We start from the raw sequence: 22,049 nt of genomic DNA, 5'->3' as shown, positions 1-22,049 counted from the left end.
GGATAAATGATACCTGCATACATTTCATATAGAACTACATCAGTCAACTTCTTTGCAAAAATTGAACAAAGAATGGTAAATAGGTAAAAGTTTAATCTAATAGTAATTGCACAAATTTTATGTCCAGCAAAGACCTAAGATAAGAAAGAAAAGGAACAAATCAATTTTAACACATCTACCTCAACATTTTTTGCCCAAAATTAGTTGCCACATGAAGAGCTGAAGCAATTATTTTTTGTAATATTTAATGACAGTAAATATGACTCATTTCCATGTTGCTTCCATATGATTTTCCATGTTATGTCCATGTTGTTAGTAATCACTCGTCAATATCAAATACTATTTGTGGAGATTGCAAAAAAAGAATCTAATAGTAACTCCATTATGTGGTTGTAGGTTATTCGATGGATCTTATTGATGATATTGAGGTTCATGGAGCCATAGTTAGGAAGATCAAGATCATGCGAATACTTGCTGTTTTGCTTGCCACATTAGCAGTATACATAGTAGCATCTTCACAAGAGGCTAGAAGACATAGGCGTAAGCGAAGAAGAGCTACATGTCCTTTTTATAAGCATATCATCCATTCCAATAACACAGATTGCCATGACCAAATACGAATGAGTAGAGTAGCCTTCTTTTGGTTGGCCAATATTCTAAGGCAAAAAGGGAGCATTCAAGATACGAAAAACATAACATTGGAAGAACAATTAGTGATGTTCCTCCACACCCTTGGGCACAATCTAAGGAATCGAAAGATTGGCCATAACTTTTCTCACTCGGGAGAGACAGTGAGTCGACACTTCCACAAGGTCCTAAAGGCTATCTTAGGGCTTCATAGAGATTATGTTTTACCACCTGTTGCAACTACACCTCCAGAAATAGCTGGGAAGGACCGTTTTGATCCGTATTTCAAGGTAAATATCCTAGTGGCATGTATTTCATTGCTAGAGAGTTATGATTATTAATTTATATTAGAAATTAATATTGCTTGCTATAGGATTGTATTGGTGCAATTGACGGAACCCATATGCCAGTTACTGTCGATGTGGACATTCAAGCAAAATATCGTGATAGAAAAGGCAATTTGTCACAAAATGTCTTGGGTGTCTGTTCATTCGACCATAAGTTTCAATACATTCTTGCTGGTTGGGAAGGTTCTGCAGCAGATAGTCGAGTGCTTGCTTCAGCTCTGTCTAGAGCAGATCCACTTGTGGTTCCTCCTGGTATATTAATTCATATTTGATATAATTATCTTGTCATTATATTAATTCAAAATCTTTATGTTGTATTTTGACTATATCTTTATTTCCATTTGTGTAGGCAAATTCTATTTAGTTGATGCTGGGTATCCAAATGTACCAGGATTTCTTGCCCCTTATCGGTGTACACGCTACCACCTAAAAGAGTTTTGTAGAGCAAACCCGATCAGCACTCCCCAAGAGTTATTTAACCACCGACACTCCTCTCTTAGGAATGTGATAGAGCGGACATTTGGTATATTTAAGCAACGTTTTCCTATATTGAAGCATGCAACATCCTATAGCTTATTTACCCAAACAAAGATTGTTTTGGCATGTGGCATACTACACAACTTCATAACCATAGAGGACGGTCTTCCATCCGAAGTGGATATTGAAGAGGATGACGATCGTGTTGGGATAAATGTGCCAATTCTTGAGACTTATGGAATGAATCAACGAGATAGAGATGATTGGGGGAAATTTCGAGATGAAATAGCCCAAAGGATGTGGGAAGACTACGACTCTCAAGCTTAGTTGTATTGCAAAACATTAACATTTATTTGCACTTGTTAGTATTTTGTTCATGGATCATAACCTATTCATGATTGTTTTGTATCATTCAATGCTATTGGAATCTTGAAACTAGTCTGTTATGACATGTTTACTGGAATCTTGAAACTAGTCTATTATAAACTAGTCTGTTATGACACATTTGTTGGAATCTTGAAACTAGTTTGTTATGACTCCTTTTTCTTCTGATGTATGACTCTAGGTTTATTTTCAGATTTCTCAGCTTTGTAATTTATCTGATACTTAATTCTCACTGCTGAAATATTCATTGCCTTATTTCCACGGTATTTTTTTGATACTTAAATCTTTTCATACTTTATTATATGTATTTATTTGTTATGATCATTTACTACTTAATTTGAAAGGCTGCCTGTGTTTTTTCCTATGTCTGATCTATGACTGTTGCAAAAGTATACTACATGTCTGATCTTTAGATTTAACTTGAATGTATTGTTTATCACCTAAGTTTGTCTACTCAACAACCCTTGTACCATTGGCCCCTTTCTCACGGTTCTTTTCTAAGACTGAATTCCTTATATCTGCATATTCTCGACTTGATAAAGCATCTTCATCAAAAACATGCTTTGAAAAATCCATGTTGCTGGCAAGTCTCCTTACTATTCTTTGTTGCTGGAGTTGCTGCTGTAATTAACTTGTTTACTAATTTTTTTGTGTTTAAGCTAACTTGCAAGTGTAGCACGGTGGCTGTATTATTACTAGATAACCCTTTTATACTACTGACATATCATAGCGTAGTATTGTATAATCATTTTGTTATGTCAACCATTATATTCGATGTGATTGTTGGTAAAAGAGTTATGTTAGATATTGATTGGTTTTTGGAAGTTCTACAGCTACCCATTGATAGTTGTAAAATGTCAATCACCAATCTTTTAACAAGAATGGATGAGGAGGTACATGTGACTGCGATCGCTACTTCAGCTAAAAATGCCAAAGTAGTGTGGGCAAGAGAGATGGAACGAAAATTTCTTGATTTTCTTTTTGAGCAGATTCAATTAGGAAGAAAAGGTGATGGGGGCTTTAAGAAAGAAGCTTGGACAGCAATACAAAAGAAATTCAATGAAGATATGCATATGAATCTTGGAAAGGACAACTTTAAAAACAAGTTAAAGACGTGGAAACAAGGTTTCAGAATTATGAAAGAGCTACGAAACATGAGTGGTTTCTCTTGGAATGAGACGACTCAATGTGTCGATGCCGAGGATAGTGTGTGGGACGAGTTGCTGAAGGTAATGTTTTGTAGATAATATTTTAATATCAGTAAATTATCTCTCAATCAATTGTAATGAAAGACATCTAATTCTTTAATTTTTCCATCATGTAGAGGAGTTGCTTCAAAAATGCTAGAGTGTACAAGAGGCAACCGTTCTTCTACTTCAATGAGTTAGCAATCATTTTTGGGAACGACATAGCTGAAGGAAATGCAGCAGCAACAGCTATTGAGACCGAAGAAGAGGGGCAACTATTTGAAGAGGCTGTTGATCTTGATGATGATGGGGGCTTCAATACGCCTATGGATGGGGGCTTCAATACTAATGAGTTTGAAGAAGAGAACCTTCAATCAAACAATTCTACTACATCCGTAAGACCAAATCCTTCTACGCCAACAGCAAGGAGGCAAAAGAGGAAGAAGCCAAGCATGGCTAATTGTTTGGATGTCATATGCGAGAGCATCCAAAATATAGATCGAGGCATGACTAAAGGTCATAGTATAAATGTTGATAAAAGAGAAGAGAAGAATGATATGTCAAGTGCATATGCTGCCCTTAAGGCCATGCCCAGAATTACTCAAGAGACCATGATTGTAGCATATGACTTTTTTACATCTGAACCTACAAAAGCCTGGGCATTCGTAGGGATGACTGAAGAGGAGAGGGAAGCTTACATTAGATATAAGTTCGGAGGAGCTCTATAATATATTACAATCTTTATGAACTTAAAAATATTTTTGAGACTATTCGTGAATTTAATATCTTTTTGAAGCCATATGTGTAATCCTGATAGCTTATATTTTATACATTACTTGCAATAGTTGTTTCTATGTTTACGGATATAATGATATTGTTGAGTGGTTCAAACTTGTGAAGATCTATATTCTCAATCTTTTCTCTGTTTGCTTCAGCTTCAGTAGCACTGTTTTACTAATAAGTAATGCTTGAATTATGTTTTATGGATTACTCGTACAAGTTGTTTGTATTCCCCAAGTTGTGATGTATTGCTGTATGCAGTGCTGTTATGTATAAAATAACTTATATTGTTGTTGTATGCATTGTTTTATTCAGCAATCTGCATTGCTGTTATGCACAAAATAACTCATATTGTTGCTGTATGCACTTCTCTATTCAGCTGTATGCACATTTTCTATTTAGCTGTATGCACTTAAATTTGTATTCATGGTGAATACTTGAAGCTGTACTTCCACATTAAACACTCAAAAATATGAAATTTAGGTCCAAATACTACAAGATGCTGCTACGTACTTGTCCAGCTATTACCTGTGATGTAGTGATGATAAAACACTCTTTAGCCACATGGCAAAGCACTCCCACATGCTTGTCAACCAGCAAAAAAGGCAATAGCAAATAAAGTAGTGCAGAAAGAAACTTCTTCTCTTGTTTATGTTGAGTTTAGGGTGTGTTAGTAAGTTGTGGGTTGTATCCAGATACATCCTAGCATATTAGGATGTATCAAATATGTTTCTATGATGAACTGTTGCCTGTACATGACACTTTGGATATGATACATCATAACATGAGTATGGGATATGATTGCAATGAAGCCAAAGTTGTAATATTACATAATCCTTTATTACATTTGTCATCAAATTGAGCTCAAATAGGTTGGTACAATACTAAAAACTCTAGAGCTGTTGGAATCTCATTTAGGATATTAAAGGTTCAGTTCTATCTTTTATGAATGTAATCAATTTTATTGTTTTGGGATATAGCCTCTCTTATTATGTTGCTTAATTGTATATGAGTTGGGAAAAGTTACATATCTACTCATTTCAATTGTATAACTTTATATTGATTATTGATAGTCATAGGCAGATTGTGAGTTGTGATTACAAATGTAAATGTGCATGTCTTCACTGTCTATAGATTAGGATTATAAATCTGAGTTCATAGGTTCTTTATACATTCATAAAACTACAAATTTGCTCCTTTTTATTTTAGAACATTGTAAGTTTAAATGAGCATGCCATGGATATTATTTTAGAAAACGAATAATCATGTGTCAAAAGTTGTAAGTCACAAGGTATTTGCAACGCTAGCAAGATTGGACTGAGAAGTCACAACATAATCCATTGAATACAAATTTCAAAATATATTTTACACTTTTGTAGTAATTTCTCATTATGTTTGTTCATTATTTATATAGGTCGATGGATTTGACAGCTTCTTCAATGTGTCGATGTGGTGCTGGACCTGTAGCAATGAAAATGTCACATACAGAGAAAAATCCCGGGCGTAAGTTTTTGTGTTGTCCAAATAAAAGAAATGGCTGCAATTTCTTTGAGTGGGTCAAAGATGACTCATCTACATCAACCACATCAAAATCTACACAAGAAGAAAGGAAAGATTGCAAGTTGTGCATTGTGCGGGAGACATCTGCTAGGGAGATTGGTTCCATGGCGAAAGCCGAAATCACATTTCAACGTAGACTTAATTCTATTCTAATATTTATAAACACACTATTGGTGATGGTGATTGTAATTTTACTAATGAAATGACCATTTTGTTGTAAAGAACTTATGATCATGGAGACTAAATCTTTTACAAACTTATGAAATGAGCAAATATTACTAATTTGACGAGTATATTATTGTGTATAACATTTTTTGTGTTTATATCTATTCATTTAAAAAATGTTAAAAAAAAATAATTTTACCGAACTTATGAAATGAGTAAATTTTACTAATTTGACAAGTATATTATTGTGTATTCATTTAATAAATGTTAACAAAAATAAATTTATCGAACTTAAGAAATGAGCAAATTTTACTAATTTGACAAGTATATTATTGTGTATAACATTTTTATGTTTATATCTATTCATTTAAAAAATGTTAAAAAAATAATTTTACCGAACTTATTAAATGAGTAAATTTTACTAATTTGACAAGTATATTATTGTATATTCATTTAATAAATGTTAACAAAAATAAATTTACCAAACTTAATAAATGAGCAAATTTTACTAATTTGACGAGTATATTATTATGTATAACATTTTAATGTTTATATCTATTCAATTTAAAAAATATTAAAAATAATGATTTCTTATTAATTTCATTAAATAAAATAGATTTATAAAAAAAATTCTCTTTACAATAAATTGAAATAATTAACCCAATATAATAATATATTAAAACAAATAAAATATATTAAAATAAATAAAATATATTAAAATATAAACTTAAATGTATTCCAATTCCAATATTGTACAAACAAACAAGGGAGTAACATATTCCCAATCAAATACTATGCGAACCAAACAAGAATGGGATTGGTCTTTTCCATTCCCATTCTCCATTTATATTCCTATTCCAAATTTCCATTCTAATTCTCTATTCTTACGCTTGCAACCAAACGGGCCCTAATAGATTTTCCTAGAACAAAACCCGTTTGTTCTTTAGAGATAATCTTTAGAAGAATTAAAAACTAATTAAAATTGAAATCTAAATCAAACTAGAATATTATAACTAATTTTGAATTTCAATTTACATCTACATCTAAATCTAAATGAAAATGTACATAAAAAATAAAAATCTCACCTGCAAAAATATTACTCCAAAATTTCAATTTACTCCTATTCAAAAACTCCAATCTAATCTTCTAATAACTTCCACCTATTCTTTCCTGCAAAAACATAAAATGAAAATGAAATGAAGAGCCTTGATTTTATAACTTCTGAGAGGCTCCTCATATCCCCCAACAGACGTCTCTTCACATTCCACGAATTTGTTTCAAATTACCCCACTCCCCGCAAAAAAAAAAGCATGAATGTGCATGCAAAATTATATTTAACAAAAAAAAAAAATCATATTGAAATTATTTCGGCTCTATTTTTTTGGGCCCTATTTTTTCGGGTCCTACTTTTTCGGGCCCTACTTTTTTGGGCCTATTATTTTGGTCTCATTTGACTTCTTATTATTTCAGCCAGTTATTATTTCAAAAATTCTTTTTTAATATTTAATTTGGAAGTTTAATTCTTTTTTATTGACAAAGAATCTTGACATATTCTCGTGCTGGACATTTGTGCTGCCATTGTATAAAACGCCTCTCAGCATAATTAAATGTCAAATTTATTTAATATTTAATTGATAATTTTTAAAAAAGAAGACCTTAGCTTTGTTGTGACCTATCTCTATTAGAGTACGGAAACAATCTTAGTGCTCGACAGAGGCTAGTCGTGCAAGTTCTAATGTAAAAATTATAGCAATTGATTCTTTCCAATAGATGATCATAAAGTAATTAATAGGATATAGGAGATACTTCTAAAACAATGATTCAATTAATTGATAAGGATATATTTTACTACAGCAAGTCAACTTAGGGTTCAACTAGAAACAAATTGCAGTGTTCCGTTCATTTTCATGAAATACGGTTTATTGTAAACTACCGAGCAGTAATAAATATAATGGATAAGCTCCCTTTATTTCATGACCGTGTCAATGATGTTTTCTGCACAAAATCAAATTTCAAAGTCAATCTTAGAAATTCAATTACAAGGACACAACAATAAGTGTTTTTCCCTTTTAAGTTCTGCACCCAGACCCAATCTCTTTTCTAGGTCTGAGAAATTCCCACCGTCTGATTCAGTTAATTTTCCCTTCAAAGCTTCTAAGCCTGAATAAACATTTTCTTATCTACAAGGATCTGCTTATCCATTTCCATATTTCAATATGCTCTTTGGTTAGATTTCCCCAGCTTAACACTTTAAATTAAATGGGTAGCTTTGCAGGTTCTATTGACTTCACGGTATCTGAGATACCAGAGTTGCGTAGATTATTTTATATTACCTACTACTCGTAAAGATAATGATAGTCATAACAACCACAAACCCAATTTCACAATACCCCAAGACCCCTGAAAATGAATTATACATCAATTTTGAGAGAAGACGTATAAGACGTGCCAGAATAAAACACATGCAAAACATCGTTCTGAATATGCAAAATAGGAACACTCTTAAGACAAAAGTATTATCAAAATAGAACAAAATTCAATACAATCCAGTTCGAAGGTGTAAGTTCCTAACCAATAACTAGAACATGCACTTAAATTGCATCTCAACCCATAATATTTCACACTTCCAACCGTGAAAAAAACTACTGAAATACAACTGTTAATCAAATTATTTTTTCTCATCCTTCTCTGCCTCCGCAGCCCTCTTCAAACGAGTTCCAGCCATTCGTTTGTTCATCCTTTCCACACGAAGCTTGGCATATGCTTTGAAGGATTTCATTTCATCAGTAACCTTTACAAGTTCGGGAGAGGGTTTTTCTTGGTGGATGGGCAAGTATGTACCCTGTACTTGGGTTGCAGTGGCCAGTTCATCAGGACTAGAATCACCAACCTGCATATTATTTTGCAAAAGTCATTCCATCTGTACATAGCATGAAATCAATATTATTAATCAAAACAACGTCTACAGAAATGATAACTACCTTAAACTTGCGGGCGCTTCTTGGGAAGACAACCAATTTTGCCTTGTATGTCTTCAATCGCTGAACATTAGCCTAAAGACCTTCCAGGGAACAGTTTCTTCGACGATGATCAACAGCAATTCCTATAGTGGGAGCTAACTTCTTTGGAATTCCAGCCGCCTGTATGGACATTCCAAAGTAAACAAGCACAAAAAATTAGTTTTCCTATTGAGATACCTGGAAAATATTTGAACTGAACCAGATTCACACTGAATTTGTAGAATCAGTGAACATGTATAGAGATATAACTGGCAGCTTGCTGCCATATTGTTCTTATAAATCCAAAATCTTTTTCTGCTATTCACATACTAAGATGGCATTTTTATAGCATTGGAGATAGCAGACAGGCATCAAAGATACAACAATAAAAAATGGAGGTATCAATGATCATTCAATCTGTTCTGTGTTTAGTCAGGAAACGCAAATAAACTGGTCGTATTACCCTTGAAATACACACAATTAGTCCTGAGGAATTATTACAAGACAAATTTGCCATGTCATTTTCCATTTTTTTCAAAAAGCAATTCCTCCCTTAAAATCACTAAGCAATTCCTAATTTAAAAATCCTCTCTCAAATTTGCCATGTCATTTTCCATTTTTTTCAAAAAGCAATTCCTACCTTAAAATCACTAAGCAATTCCTCATTTAAAACCCTCTCTCTCTCTCTCTCTCTCTCTCTCTGTTACCAATAAAAAATATGAATACAGTGTTCGATGGTTAGTCCAGCAGAGGGCCTGGGTTCAACCCTTGAACTGCACACCGTTTGATGCTGCTGGGAGACATTGCAGAACAGCAGCATGAGGTCTATGAGCTAGTTCCAGACAGACCCAGAATAAACACTAGCAATTCATAGCAAACCTACACAGAATCAGTGAGGATTTTTGGACGTTTTTAAAAAAAAAACAATTAAGTGACAATAGCCTTTGCAACACCCTCTCTCAGGAAACTCAGCCAGACCCAGCTCCCAGGACCACCAGATCTCCGACAGGATATTAAATTCAATAGCAAATCCCCTTTTATGAAACAAATTCTTTATAGTCTATAGATCAGGTATTTATATCAAACTTAACAGAATCTTTTAATCTGTATAAACATTTTGAAAAAAAATTAAATAATAAATCTGACAATGGGGGAAGAAAATATTCAATCGAATATTAGCCATAAGTGTATTTTTAGTATTTCCATATTAACAGAGAGTTTTTGTTAATTTATAATTCTGTCGGATAAATTATATTATATATATATATATGAGATATATAATATATGACAAAGCTATATATGGAACAATTAACTTATATTAAGAGTGATATATATATATATATTGAGAGTATATTAATTGTGTTATAACTATAACTAATGTAAGTTAATATATTAAAGAGACATGTCTCTTCAAGAGGCATGCCTCTTTATATCATATATATATTCATTGGAATAGTAACTTGGAAAACACATAAAATATCCACAAGTGCTATTACAAGTTACAGATCCTATTTCACTAACATGGTATCACAGCAAGTTCCCTACCTGCCTGTGAAGTTTAGAAGGACAATATTGTGAAGTGTAGGAATTTAACATTTGAGAGTGTTCGATTCAGATATCTGAAACGTTAAAAGTTAAATTTAGATTGGCGTGAATATAAATAAAAGATTATTTTTCAATATTCCTGAATGCATTTAAAATGAGGCAATATTATCCTTAATATTATTCTTCGTTGAAGATACATACGGGACCCTACCAGCGTCCATTTAATACGGAGGAAGGACCCTCATCAACATGGATTTGATCTGATAAATCAATTACATATAGAGTAATATTGCGTTCGCTCAAAAGACATGGTAGCGTATCACAAACACTCCACGATTAGACACGCGCATGTTCTCCTGCGCATTTCATTGATTGGTGGCTCTGCTATGGGATGAAGGTTGGCCAAAGTAAACATGTGCAGAAGATATCTCGATCAAGGATGGATTATCAAATCAAGACCATGCACTTAAGCATGATAGAGCTCAAAGAATGAGAGATTAATATTTATCACTGCTCGATTGCCTCTCCAAAAGCATTATTACAGAGGTGAATACGTTCGGTGGACAAATCTTTCAAGTGAACCCTGTGGACAATTTCTGATGGTTATCTATGAACCTTACAAGATTAATAAGCCTGGTCTATTGTATTCTTTCATGAGGATAAGAATACCTTAGAAGTGTGAGTGACATTGTCAGCACACCACAACCTCTATACATTTGTCAACATCCCCCTGTGCATATACTTTACCAAAGCTTGATCATATTTTGTAATAATCTTATGGATGCTAATGGATCAAAATTGTTTGTTGGAACTCGGTAGAGACGGCAAGATGGAGGCAACTCATCCAATGTTTGATTGGATTAGCACATCAGATCAAATTCCTGATAGAACCACGTTAAGAGATTATGTGGATAAAAGCCACATTATATTGGGCTTGACGTGAGTCTTAAACATTTGATAAATATTACATTTTACACCGTGAAATCACAAGGAATGGCCATAACTGAGACAGGTAGAATATGAATAGCACAAAGATTGTTATCCTAACAATAAACTCATGAAATATATGACATGGCGTCCACACAATCAGTAGGTTGTTCGAAGATAGTCAGGAGAGTGTGGGTAAACATGCATATATTAGTCAATTTCATCACCAACAAGGATCAAAATCCTTGGATGTACTGCACGTGAGGTCAAACCCAAGCAAAATATCATTACATTTTCAGCCACCTCTGAATTTTAACAGTTGGAAGGGTAAATCACTGCCCGTGATTAAACAAGCACAAAATTTAAAAGTGGGAATTTTGTATTGTGGAGGAGAAATAATAAACAATATTCCATTCCCACTTGAACCATAATGGAATTCTATCTGAATCTCTTACGTTTCTGTAAACAAGAAATGAAGACAATTGACAGGAAAGTCAAAAGTCAGCTATCGTGTATTATCAGCCATAGGAGAAAGACAACACTCAAAACAATGAGCAGTTGATATGATAAGACAATGATTTATAGAGATGATGATATTCAGATACCAACCAGCTTCATGCCACAATTGTAAAACTATATTATGTTGAGAGTGTTGAGATTAACTACTCCATTGTGTAGAATTGATATAGATGAGCATGGAATGGTGGAATTTACAATTTTAAAAGGTATTTATGCGATGAAAACCAATCCAAAATGCCTTGGATCCAAGTGAAGACAAGGTCTGAAATCACTTGGAACTATCCCAATGTGATTTAGAATAGTGAGATAAGTATTCTATCTCAAGACTAATATTCTTTATTGTTTATTTTGCAATCAAGCTCTTATATGTATCCTTGTATGCATTAAAAGTGTTCTTTATCTCCTTATGCTCTTGTTCTTTTCTTTTATCTCCAAGTATATTCAATAATATAAGAGTAGGAATCTAACATTGTAAGTGGGAATGATAACCAATGTTCTATTCCTATTTGAATCGTTCTTATACGGGAGCAAAAAAGACGTACTCAAATTGTTTGACAAATTCTTAAATGGAGGCATTTCCTGATTTGATGCATATGGACCTTCATTGGTCAAACTTATATTATTATTCAAGATAAGTATTTATTATCCTCGGGTATTGCATGTATCTACTCATTGTAGTCTCTCTCTTATTTTGTATTTCTATAATTACTATAAAGAGTTATTTGCCTTGATCTTTTCCTTTGTCTCTGAGGATGTTCTTGCAGGAAAAGAAGATTGGTACATTAGGCATGCTACCAAATAGTGTGCAGACTCAATCTTATGATAGTAGCTCCAAAGAAGCAGTGATTTAGGATTCACGAATCATCTGATGATTAGGTTGGATAATGTGAGTTTGTTGAAGCAAATATTCTTGATAAGTGAAATTATGAGAGGGAGTCTGACATTTCATTAGAGGCAACCTTGGAAAAAGAGAGGGAGTAGAAAATAAAAATGCTTAAATCAAACTTTTGATGATATTGGTTCAAAAGGAGTAGACCTTGTTGATGGATTCATGTAATGTCCCCTTTCTAGCATTCATAGCATGATGTTGTCGTTAGCCTATTTCCCCACAGTCCCGTAGGCTAACTAGGACATTAAAGGGGCTTAGAGGCCATTTGGCCTAGACAGTTTCAGTTGCAGGTCTTTCTAAGGGGTTCTGAGGCAACTTTGGGCATACTTACTATTTATAGTAAGTCATCTTGGACATGGCCGGACATTCAATCACAGTGGTATGTCGATGGTAATTGTTTAAAATCGACAAAAAGATTTATTTATCATTGATAAGATTTGTTATGCATTGATAAAGCCATTTTATAAAGTTAAATTTAAATATTTAACTTTATTAATGCATAGACTATAGTTTGTGGAAAATATTTAAATTAAAAGAGTTCCCTTTATTTTTATAACACATTGGAGATATAAGGTACATAAAGGGAGTTATGTTTTATCCCACATTGAGAAAACGAAGGATTGAGCTCTTGTGAGAACACTATAAAAGAAATGGAAGAGCTTTTTTTTTGTATGCTTGGATGAAGATTAATGTTATGTTGCTGGATATTTGATTATCGGGCTTGGAGGACGGAATCCCTCTTTGCTAGCATTCTCTTCGCTGTTGGAAGACACAGTCAGGAGGATCAAGGGTGTTTTCACTTCAGGAAACACACTAGGTTTCATTTGGGGCGTTTGCATAAAGAAATTTACAAGGGTTTGAGGTGCAGATCTGAAGTTAGTTTTTGCTACAGTCGGCATGAACAGTATTTTGCTACAGTACGGCGTGAACAGTGTTGGTATCAAGTTTACTTGTTTTTCCGGCTGATTAGAAGTTTGAAGGGCTGGCCGACTACATCTACAAAATACTATGGCCACTAATTCCAGGTTTCTTCTGTCAAATTTTGATATTTTGCATAATAATTGTTGAATACAAGTCTGAATAGTTGTTGCAGCCTTTAAGGCAGCTGTAAGTGCACATCTACATTTAAAAATCACCCTTTATTAGCAGATTGAAAGAGTTTCCAGATTTTTCATATACTATTGAATGTGTACCAAGTGTTTGTGAAAATGTTATGATGTGTATTATGCATTTTAATGTCACTTCATAGTTGTTCGTAAATCTGCTCATTGGAAAGCAATTTATTGAGGAAATCAGCTTTATGAGTTTGCATACAAAGTGTTTGACAATATTCCTTAAGTTAAATTTCTGCAAGTCAAAGTTCAAATCAGGGGAGGATATTACAATTCAACACTAGTCAGAAACTATAACAGCTAAAGGACTATGATTCATGGGATAAAGTCTCATGTATGTAGGTTGGAAGGCCTTATGCTATCAAGATAACCATTGAACTAAGGAAGCATGACATGACTTGCTACCAAGAGGTTAGAAGGATCATAACAGATTCAGAGGAAGTCTGATACTTCATCGGAGAGAACCTTGTGATAAAAGTTGATATCAAACTAAGAGGGAGGAACCTTATTCTCTTATATGTTTTATGGTGAATGTTGTGACAACACCACATGACAGTATTCGCGGAGACTTCATGCAAACTTTTGATGTCATACATGTATGAGCTTGTCCCCTGTGTACATCATGAAGAAGCGACAAATTCTAAATGATTATCACTTGTATTAGGAGAAGTTGTTGTAAAGTGATGTCCTTACAATAACTTGTAGCATGATTCAATTTTGCAAAATTGATTCATGTAAAGGCTTTATCTTATAAATCAACAACTAGGCGGTTGATATCATTAATTTGATTATCTACAAGTTGCTTGTATAAATATATTTTTGGTACTTGGTGTATATCTTGCCTTGATATTCCGATAGGCCATTACCACATTGAGTACTTGGTGGATTGAGTTGATGTTCTAATAGGCCATTACTCAGAGTATTTGGTGAATATCATTTGATTGATATTCTGATAGGCCAATGCTCATGTTACCAAATATGATATCAAATAGTAATTGGTGAATATCATATGTTGATATTCTAATAGGCCAATACTTACATGATATCATATTCTAGAAATCTTTTGTTTAAAGATTTCTTATACGTATTATTTTTGAAATATTACCTATGGTGTAATATCTATGTGTTTTATCCTTCTTCATTAAGAGGGAGTGTTAATGTTATAATTCTATCAGATAAATTATATTATATATATATGAGATATATAATATATGACAATGTTATATATGGAATAATTAACTTATATTAAGAGTGATATATATATATATTGAGAGTATATTAATTGTGTTATAACTATAACTAATGTAAGTTAATATATTAAAGAGACATGTCTCTTCAAGAGGCATGCCTCTTTATATCATATATATATATTCATTGGAATAGTAACTTGGAAAACACATAAAATATCCACAAGTGCTATTACAAGTTACAAATCCTATTTCACTAACAGTTTTTATAGTTCATGCTTCAAGATATAATTGAGAATTATGTTCTTTTGAATGGACAAACGTAACACCCAAAACCCAATGAATAAAAATTGCTAAACCCACAAACCCAACCCAAACCAAAAGCAGCAATATTGGATAGAAGTCTAAGATTGTTTTAAGCAAGACTTGACTTAAAATGGAATTCTAAGACTGTTTTAGGCAAGAATTGGAGCTCATAATTTTTAAATGATGTGCTGACTCCATGATTTTGAAAAACGAAAGCAATATAAACTTAAAGATTGTTTTGGGGGAAGAATCGGATCTCATAACCTTAAATAGGCATTTTACTGTAGAGAGCTCCAAAGTCTGTAAGGAGCACTAACATACAAATTAAGCTAGGTCCTTACAAGTAAAAAGCCTAATAAGACAAATGTAATGTGAATTGTTTTTTAAAGTAGTACTTTTTCTATCAGAAAGGAAAGCTATTCACAAGTTAATTGTTAATCATTTCAGCTCATAAAGTCAAACACAAAATGGTAGTAGCAGATCCTCTGGTTCGAGAAGAATCAAGAAAATTAAGAAAGCCTCACACTACAGACAAAACAATACATTTCAATCACTTCAAGTGTACAGCCTTCATGAATCAAGTACAAAGCCTAATAAGACAAATGTAATGTGAATTGTTTTATAAAGTAGTACTTTTTCTATCAGAAAGGAAAGCTATTCACGAGTTAATTGTTAATCCTTTCAGCTCATAAAGTCAAACATAAAATGGTGGTAGCAGATCCTCTGGTTCGAGAAGAATCAAGAAAATTAAGAAAGCCTCACACTACAGACAAAACAATACATTTCAATCACTTCAAGTGTGCAGCCTTCATGAATCAAATAATTTATTGGCCATGAAGAAAGAAAATATATTTGAAAACTCTGATCATTATTTTTCAATGTAAAGCAATTCGACTATAATTATTGTTTCATGAAATAATATCTTTAACATCATGCCAACATTGGCATTTCAAATCACACTGCATGGTTCACCATCAGACTACAAAGATCTGCAACATCAACATAATCTTCAAATTTGTCCACAAGTATCCATACTGTAAGTAATTGGCTTTGAAAGTTTACATTGATCGTAGCTTGTTTTGCAAATCCTAGTTATCACATAATTCAATAAACAAAAGAGCAGCTGAATATGGATGCGGTGTTGACACACATTGGATATTATATCCACATGTGCCCAAAAAACACTCATTTTCAAACTGTACTGGATACTGTAATTTGACTTCACAACACGAGACATTTTCTGAACTTAATTAAGAAAGCTTCAATCATGCAATTTTTTTTAATTTTTTTGCTATAAACAAGAAGCTACACCAAATGAGGAAAACCAATACAATGTCTTCCTTTTTCAAGAACTCGGTTTTCTTCCAAATCAACTCTACCGCTTCTTTTGACATTTTTTTCAAAGATATAAAGTATTAACTGTTTATAATTTTATATTTCTATTTAATATTTATGTTGTGCTGTTAAATATTAGAGATTTTTATAACTAAAATTTATTCTTTGCATATAAATAAAACATGTTAATATGTTATTAGTTGTTTATTCTTTACTATAAAAGTTATATTATTTTTAACAATTTTTACTTATTTATCATAAAATTTAATTCTAACCCGGAGAGGCCGTGTAGCCCCATCTCTGTGCAACCTTTCTATAATGTATTTAGCCATGTCCATGTCGTGGGATTCAAACATCAAAATTTTCTGTATTCATATCCATATCCATGTCTATGTCCACTTTGTTAAATACTAAATTATCATGAATGAGCAAAATTCTTGGATTGTGCAGTTTCTCTTTCCTCTATTCCATGACAAATGTATTTTTTGAATAGTCAAGCCTTTTTTGAAAAAGAAAAAGAAAAAGAGGAATAACAAGTTAAATTTAAAACAAATGCTTAAAAAGCTAAACACAACCCTGGTTGGGAAGGGGAGGATCTACATGTAAAACTTAAACTATTGTCAAGATAACAATGCTCGTCAATGAAAAGAAAAAGAGAACTCATGTCCAGTACCGAAACACACCCATAGTACAAAAGGACAGTGATGGTGATCTAGCTCATACACTTCCAAACTTCCTCCCTTATTAAATGTCGCTATTTGATTAACCAGGCTACCGTTGAATGAGAACAGACGCAAGTCTCCTTGGCAAGCTTTGGCAAAAGAGATACCCTTACTTAACCCTGTGTAGCTGAAATTACTAACTTGTCCCCAATGCACTAGCTATGCAAATTTCCCTATTTAACTATCAAAGTAAATAGAATATCATTATATCCCAGAAGACAATGTTGACCTCTCAATTAGAGAAAACTTCATCCCCTCTGTTGGAGCAAATGTGGCTTTATCCCATTTACAAAAAAGTTTTACTAAAATAACCATCATAGAGCATAGGTAGTTATTAATTTCACAGAGTTTAACAATGTTAGTAGATCATTTAATATTTGTAGCTAGTAGTTGAACATCAGTTATCTCTACCTCTCTTACCTCTACCATTCATACAGGGTGTTCTTGCATTTCAATTCATCTCAATACAATTAATCTGCTCAGTTGGTCAAATATTAGGAGATTGTAGGCTCTAGGTGTTTATAAACTTACACCAACACCCTCTTGCCCAATAATGCCACACTGAGCAAGAGCAAATACCAGCACAAAATATTTAAATATAACAAGCATGTTTTCATACAAATCTCCAAGTCTTTTCATTTTTTTTATATTTCACGTACAGTGTATGTGCATGAAACAATGACAATTCTAACTACTTCAAGAAAAAAAATCTAATCCCAGGTCAATTACCAACAAGGAAATCTACACAAGATTCAATTACGCTAAATGAAAAAATTACAAGACTTAAAGGGCTACCTAAAAACTTTACTACACATAATGGGCTACCTAGTTCTTAGACCAGAAAAATAAATTAACAATCATAAATATGTTTTGCAAGCAACAACAGTTTACACTGTTACCCCAGTGTACTTTATTATTGTAATCTTCAAACTGCAATAATAGTTCCATTTGAATTTTGGATGTATCAATCATACGAATTTACTTTCCTTTTGAAAAGCCCCAAGCTGAGAAGGTGGATTTTGAGTGCCTTCATATTTTTTCCATAGTAACACGGGGACACGTCCCTCCCCCTTTTTGCCCCATTTCCCAAAGACTTGGATGCACTGAGGACTTGGGGACTCCATCTCCTCGTTCCCAGCGGCACCATCAGATTCTGCCACCTCCGCCAAAGATGGGGGACATCCCAACGTTGACTATTTGCTGATTCGACTATTTGTGTTCAATGATCGTTGGAACGTTCAAGTATTTACTCTTTTAAATCTTTATATCTTATATTGCAATACATTTTTTCATAACTAGCAATTTGAAGTACTATAAGTATATATATACACACGCCCTCTTGTCCCTTGTCACCGTCCCCCCACCGTCCCCAAATTAAGGCCCCTCTGTCCCCCCATCCCAGAAACTTGTCCCACCATTCCACCGTCTCACTGTCCCCCAAGGTGGTGTAACTATGCATTTTTCAGACCTACTTAGTCAAATGAAACTCAAGATTGAAACATGAGATACATAAGAATGATGTGAGAATTCAATGGCCATGTATATATTTATCATTACCCCTTTCTAAGATTCAGATTGTGACCAACAGTCATTGGTCAATATGCAAGTGTGACAAGACTGGCACAGGAAGTGAAAGCCAAACACAAATAAGATTCTACACTAAGCCTCCAAATGGATATGCTGAGCTTGACTTAAAAAGTTCCATCCATACAAAAAACTCTAAATAATTTTGAGTTGCTCTAAGTAAAAAATCAAAAAACCCAAATTAACAGTCACTAGGAGATGTCAGGATGGGTTTCCGAGACAAGGAAAAAGGGCTCCAGCTTGGAAAACAGTAGCAGAGGGGGGCGGGGGGGGATGGGAGGCAGAGGGTTGGGATAGTACTCGAAATGATGTATAATAGTATAAGAACTAATAGATTTAAAATTATAATACCAAATACTTGGAACTTAGCAAACTTGCAACATGAATATCAATAATAATATCGCAGAGAGCAGATTTCCACAATCCATAGAATGCTTAGAATTTTTCTGGATTTGATTGTGTTGTTATTTTTGCATCAACGTTTCAGGGATCACACTCTGTGATGCATCATCAGGATGAAAAAAGAGAACGTGAATGATGAAACATAGCCAAATATAACGATGATTACAATGAGTAACATGATATTCACATACATGCATTCATAAATATGCATATGTAGTGTGCATGTGTGTAGCAATGACATTTATGGTAGATAGAACCCCCTTCTATCACAAGTGCTGCAGCTGCAACTTTTGCTTGCAGAACCACTGGCAGGGAGATGGTAACACAGAGGCGTTGGTGGGGGACTTGGGAATGCCAAGTCCCTGATGTGAGGACGTCTTCCACCAAGATACGTGGTGGTTTGAGTGGGGTGGGGCGAAGTCCCCATGTTACTCTGCTCAATATATAAGAAACCCTCAATGTGTACAATAAATGTTTAAGATGAATTCAAAACTATTGATCTTCTTAAAATCTGTGGGAAGAATAGTTTTAATAGTCCACTCGTGAATGTCTCGTGCAACAATGTCCAGCTAGGATAAATTCCATGGTATTTTAATCTCTTAAAATAGTTGTCGGCCACTGTTTTGATAATTGCACATGACTTTACTAATCTAAGGAACACCTCAGGTACAAATTGCATTATAGTTAAAAAATAATAATAAAAATCAATTTTAGAGCTTGTTCATGAAGATGTATGTCATAGGTGTATAATCCAGTTTAACTGTTAAAATCACCCTCACATAAGATTGGGAGCTTAAATATTTGAAGCGGAGAATAGTATCAAATCCCTAAATGCACTCTAGCGGCTCTAGTCTATGCAGTTGTTAAATCAATGGCTGCTAATGAAAGAGCACAATTAAAATTAACATTATAGATTACACCGCTACTCCCATCACAACAAGATTAATAATTCAAATATTTGAAACATGGTATACTAATTAAACCCTTAATACACTCTAGTGGCTCTAGTCTGGGGAGTTGTTAAATTTGACTGTTACTAAAAGAGCATAATACAGATTACCGGTATTAGATTACAATATGACTTATCACAATCCAGGCACTGAACTCCACAGGACATTGTTACATAGATTAGGAAGAATCCTACATAGCGAATAATTAAACAATTTAGTGCTAAGAAAATTCCAAAATCAACTTAAAAATCTCCACGTTAATTTCAATGAACGAATCGTTGGGTGCTTCTACAAACATATAACCTTACCTTAAGTTCCTCGAGCGAGAATCCCCTCCCAGCGCGAACTTTCATGTTGTATCTCTGTGTCTGTCCGTGTACCATGGGGCGGAGAGGACCAGCCGTGGGACGCGGGAAAATTTTTACGGCCTTCTTTTGACGAGCTGCAAAATCAGTTTTTTAAGACGCCACACACAATCAAAGGCCTTAAGAGCAACTTAAAAAATAGATCGCTGATAAAAAAATGACTACACACCTATACTGAAATTACCAGTGCGTCTCCTGGCCTTTCGAGCGGGCTGGTTGAACCAGGTCTTCACATAGCGCTGCCAGTGCTTCTTAAAATGACCATTGGGCACAACGTTGTTGTGCTTCACCATGACTTACCTGCATTGAAACATAAACGGATATGATAACAATTCATTTGCTGGGAAACATGTTCAAAACATGGCCCATTTAAATTTGTTTATCTGGCGAAGTCAAATTAACTTATTCATTCAGTGAGATCTCAACACTTATATAACACAAAGCAGCTGCTCCACACGAATCTGCCAAACCCTAAACCCTAGATGCAGATAATACCTATGTGTACCGAGAAAATTTGCCCAAGATAAACGCTATTTCAACTGTTTAAAATGTTAAGATACGGTGAAATGGTAGTCCATATCTTTTTCCTGCACCTTCTACTTCTCTCTGTCGAAGCTACTGCAGCGCGAAACGTTCATACCACGACCCTGATCCGTAAGTTTAAAAATAAAACCCTAACCCTGAACATCGACACGAAAAGATTTATTTTATTTTATATATTTCGATGTATATTTCGCTTTTTAACTGTGTCTAAATATTTTTTAACGAGGAAGCACTGAGCAATCATATTTTACAGTATTTTCTTACTAGAAGCAATGAGCAACCCCCATTTAGAAATATTTTTATTTTATTTTATTTTTATCACATTTAATTGTGATCAATCATTCTATTTTGGGTGTGTGTTTTTAGGTCATTCATAAGATTAGGAATGCAATAAGATAAACTTGAGTCATTTGTGTTATGGTGTATTTGGATCTACCTAGTTGTATTGCTAGCGACAAGGGAGAACAAAAATATTATCATACCAACAGTTGCACCCAAAAGAGGTGCAATGTATTAGCCGATAGCAAAATATATTTAGTATTATATTATTCTAGTAAATTTCTTTCTTTTTTTCCATCTATCTAAGTGAAGTATTACACCAATAGCAAGATACATTGCATTATTTGAAAAAGGTCGACCACATGTATCAATATTGAGAAATTTATGAATCTCTAATACTTATCATAGTTTAATTCACATAGTAAATTATGAAATGTTTCCAACAACCCACATGTTGTGTGGCATTTTTTAAACAACTTCTCCTACCATTTCAATTTCATAAATTTGTGTAGTTTGAATTCAATGGTTTGTTCAGCTTACAATCTATATTGTCTACTAATTGTTTGTGGTGGCATTAGAGAGGTTTCCAATATTGTTTTGATGCAATCTCAACTAATTTACTAAAATAGGATCAATTGTCGATGGTATGTTTTATTCTTCTTCTTTGACTTGCCTTCTTTGTCTTCTTCTCTTCCTCTTCCTCTCCCTCTTTCTTGTATTCTCCTTGTTAGGGTTAACCATAGATCGAAATAACAATTACATGCAAATATAACCAATATCAAAAAATAATAAATCGCATAGAAGATAACACAAGACACAAGGATTTAACATGGTACACCCAATCGCTGGGCTACATCC

General features: G+C 33.7%; 1 protein-coding gene and 1 pseudogene across 2 annotated transcripts; one reads left to right on the top strand and one right to left on the bottom strand.

The window, feature by feature from the left end:
* The first annotated feature begins 2,716 nt into the window (after nt 1–2,716).
* On the top strand, nt 2,717–3,750 carry LOC149559552 (uncharacterized). Its single transcript, XM_089831506.1, has 2 exons — nt 2,717–3,064; nt 3,160–3,750. Exons 1-2 carry the CDS (start codon nt 2,717–2,719, stop codon nt 3,748–3,750), a joined length of 939 nt encoding a protein of 312 aa, XP_089687632.1.
* A 4,279-nt stretch (nt 3,751–8,029) lies between these two features.
* LOC149559551 (large ribosomal subunit protein eL13z-like) lies at nt 8,030–20,790 on the bottom strand (annotated as a pseudogene). The gene is made up of 5 exons (XR_016365197.1): nt 20,772–20,790; nt 20,554–20,669; nt 20,313–20,446; nt 8,509–8,667; nt 8,030–8,417 (listed from the first exon to the last, which is right to left on the bottom strand). The product of XR_016365197.1 is annotated as a large ribosomal subunit protein eL13z-like (transcript).
* Between the last annotated feature and the right edge of the window lie 1,259 nt (nt 20,791–22,049).

The sequence above is a fragment of the Cupressus sempervirens genome, chromosome 5 (genome assembly GCF_028749045.1).
Source record: "Cupressus sempervirens isolate cs-2001-9-10 chromosome 5, ASM2874904v1, whole genome shotgun sequence".
Lineage (NCBI taxonomy): Eukaryota > Viridiplantae > Streptophyta > Pinopsida > Cupressales > Cupressaceae > Cupressus > Cupressus sempervirens.
Note: the sequence above shows the minus strand (reverse complement) of the source record. Positions and strands in the feature narration are given on the sequence as shown.

What these genes read in the sequence shown, in the direction of transcription:
- LOC149559552 (XM_089831506.1), top strand. Translation starts at nt 2,717, where the DNA reads ATGGATGAGGAGGTACATGTGACTGCGATCGCTACTTCAGCTAAAAAT. An exon ending in TGTGGGACGAGTTGCTGAAG is followed by an intron (nt 3,065 to 3,159) that starts GTAATGTTTTGT and finishes TCCATCATGTAG; the next exon opens with AGGAGTTGCTTCAAAAATGC.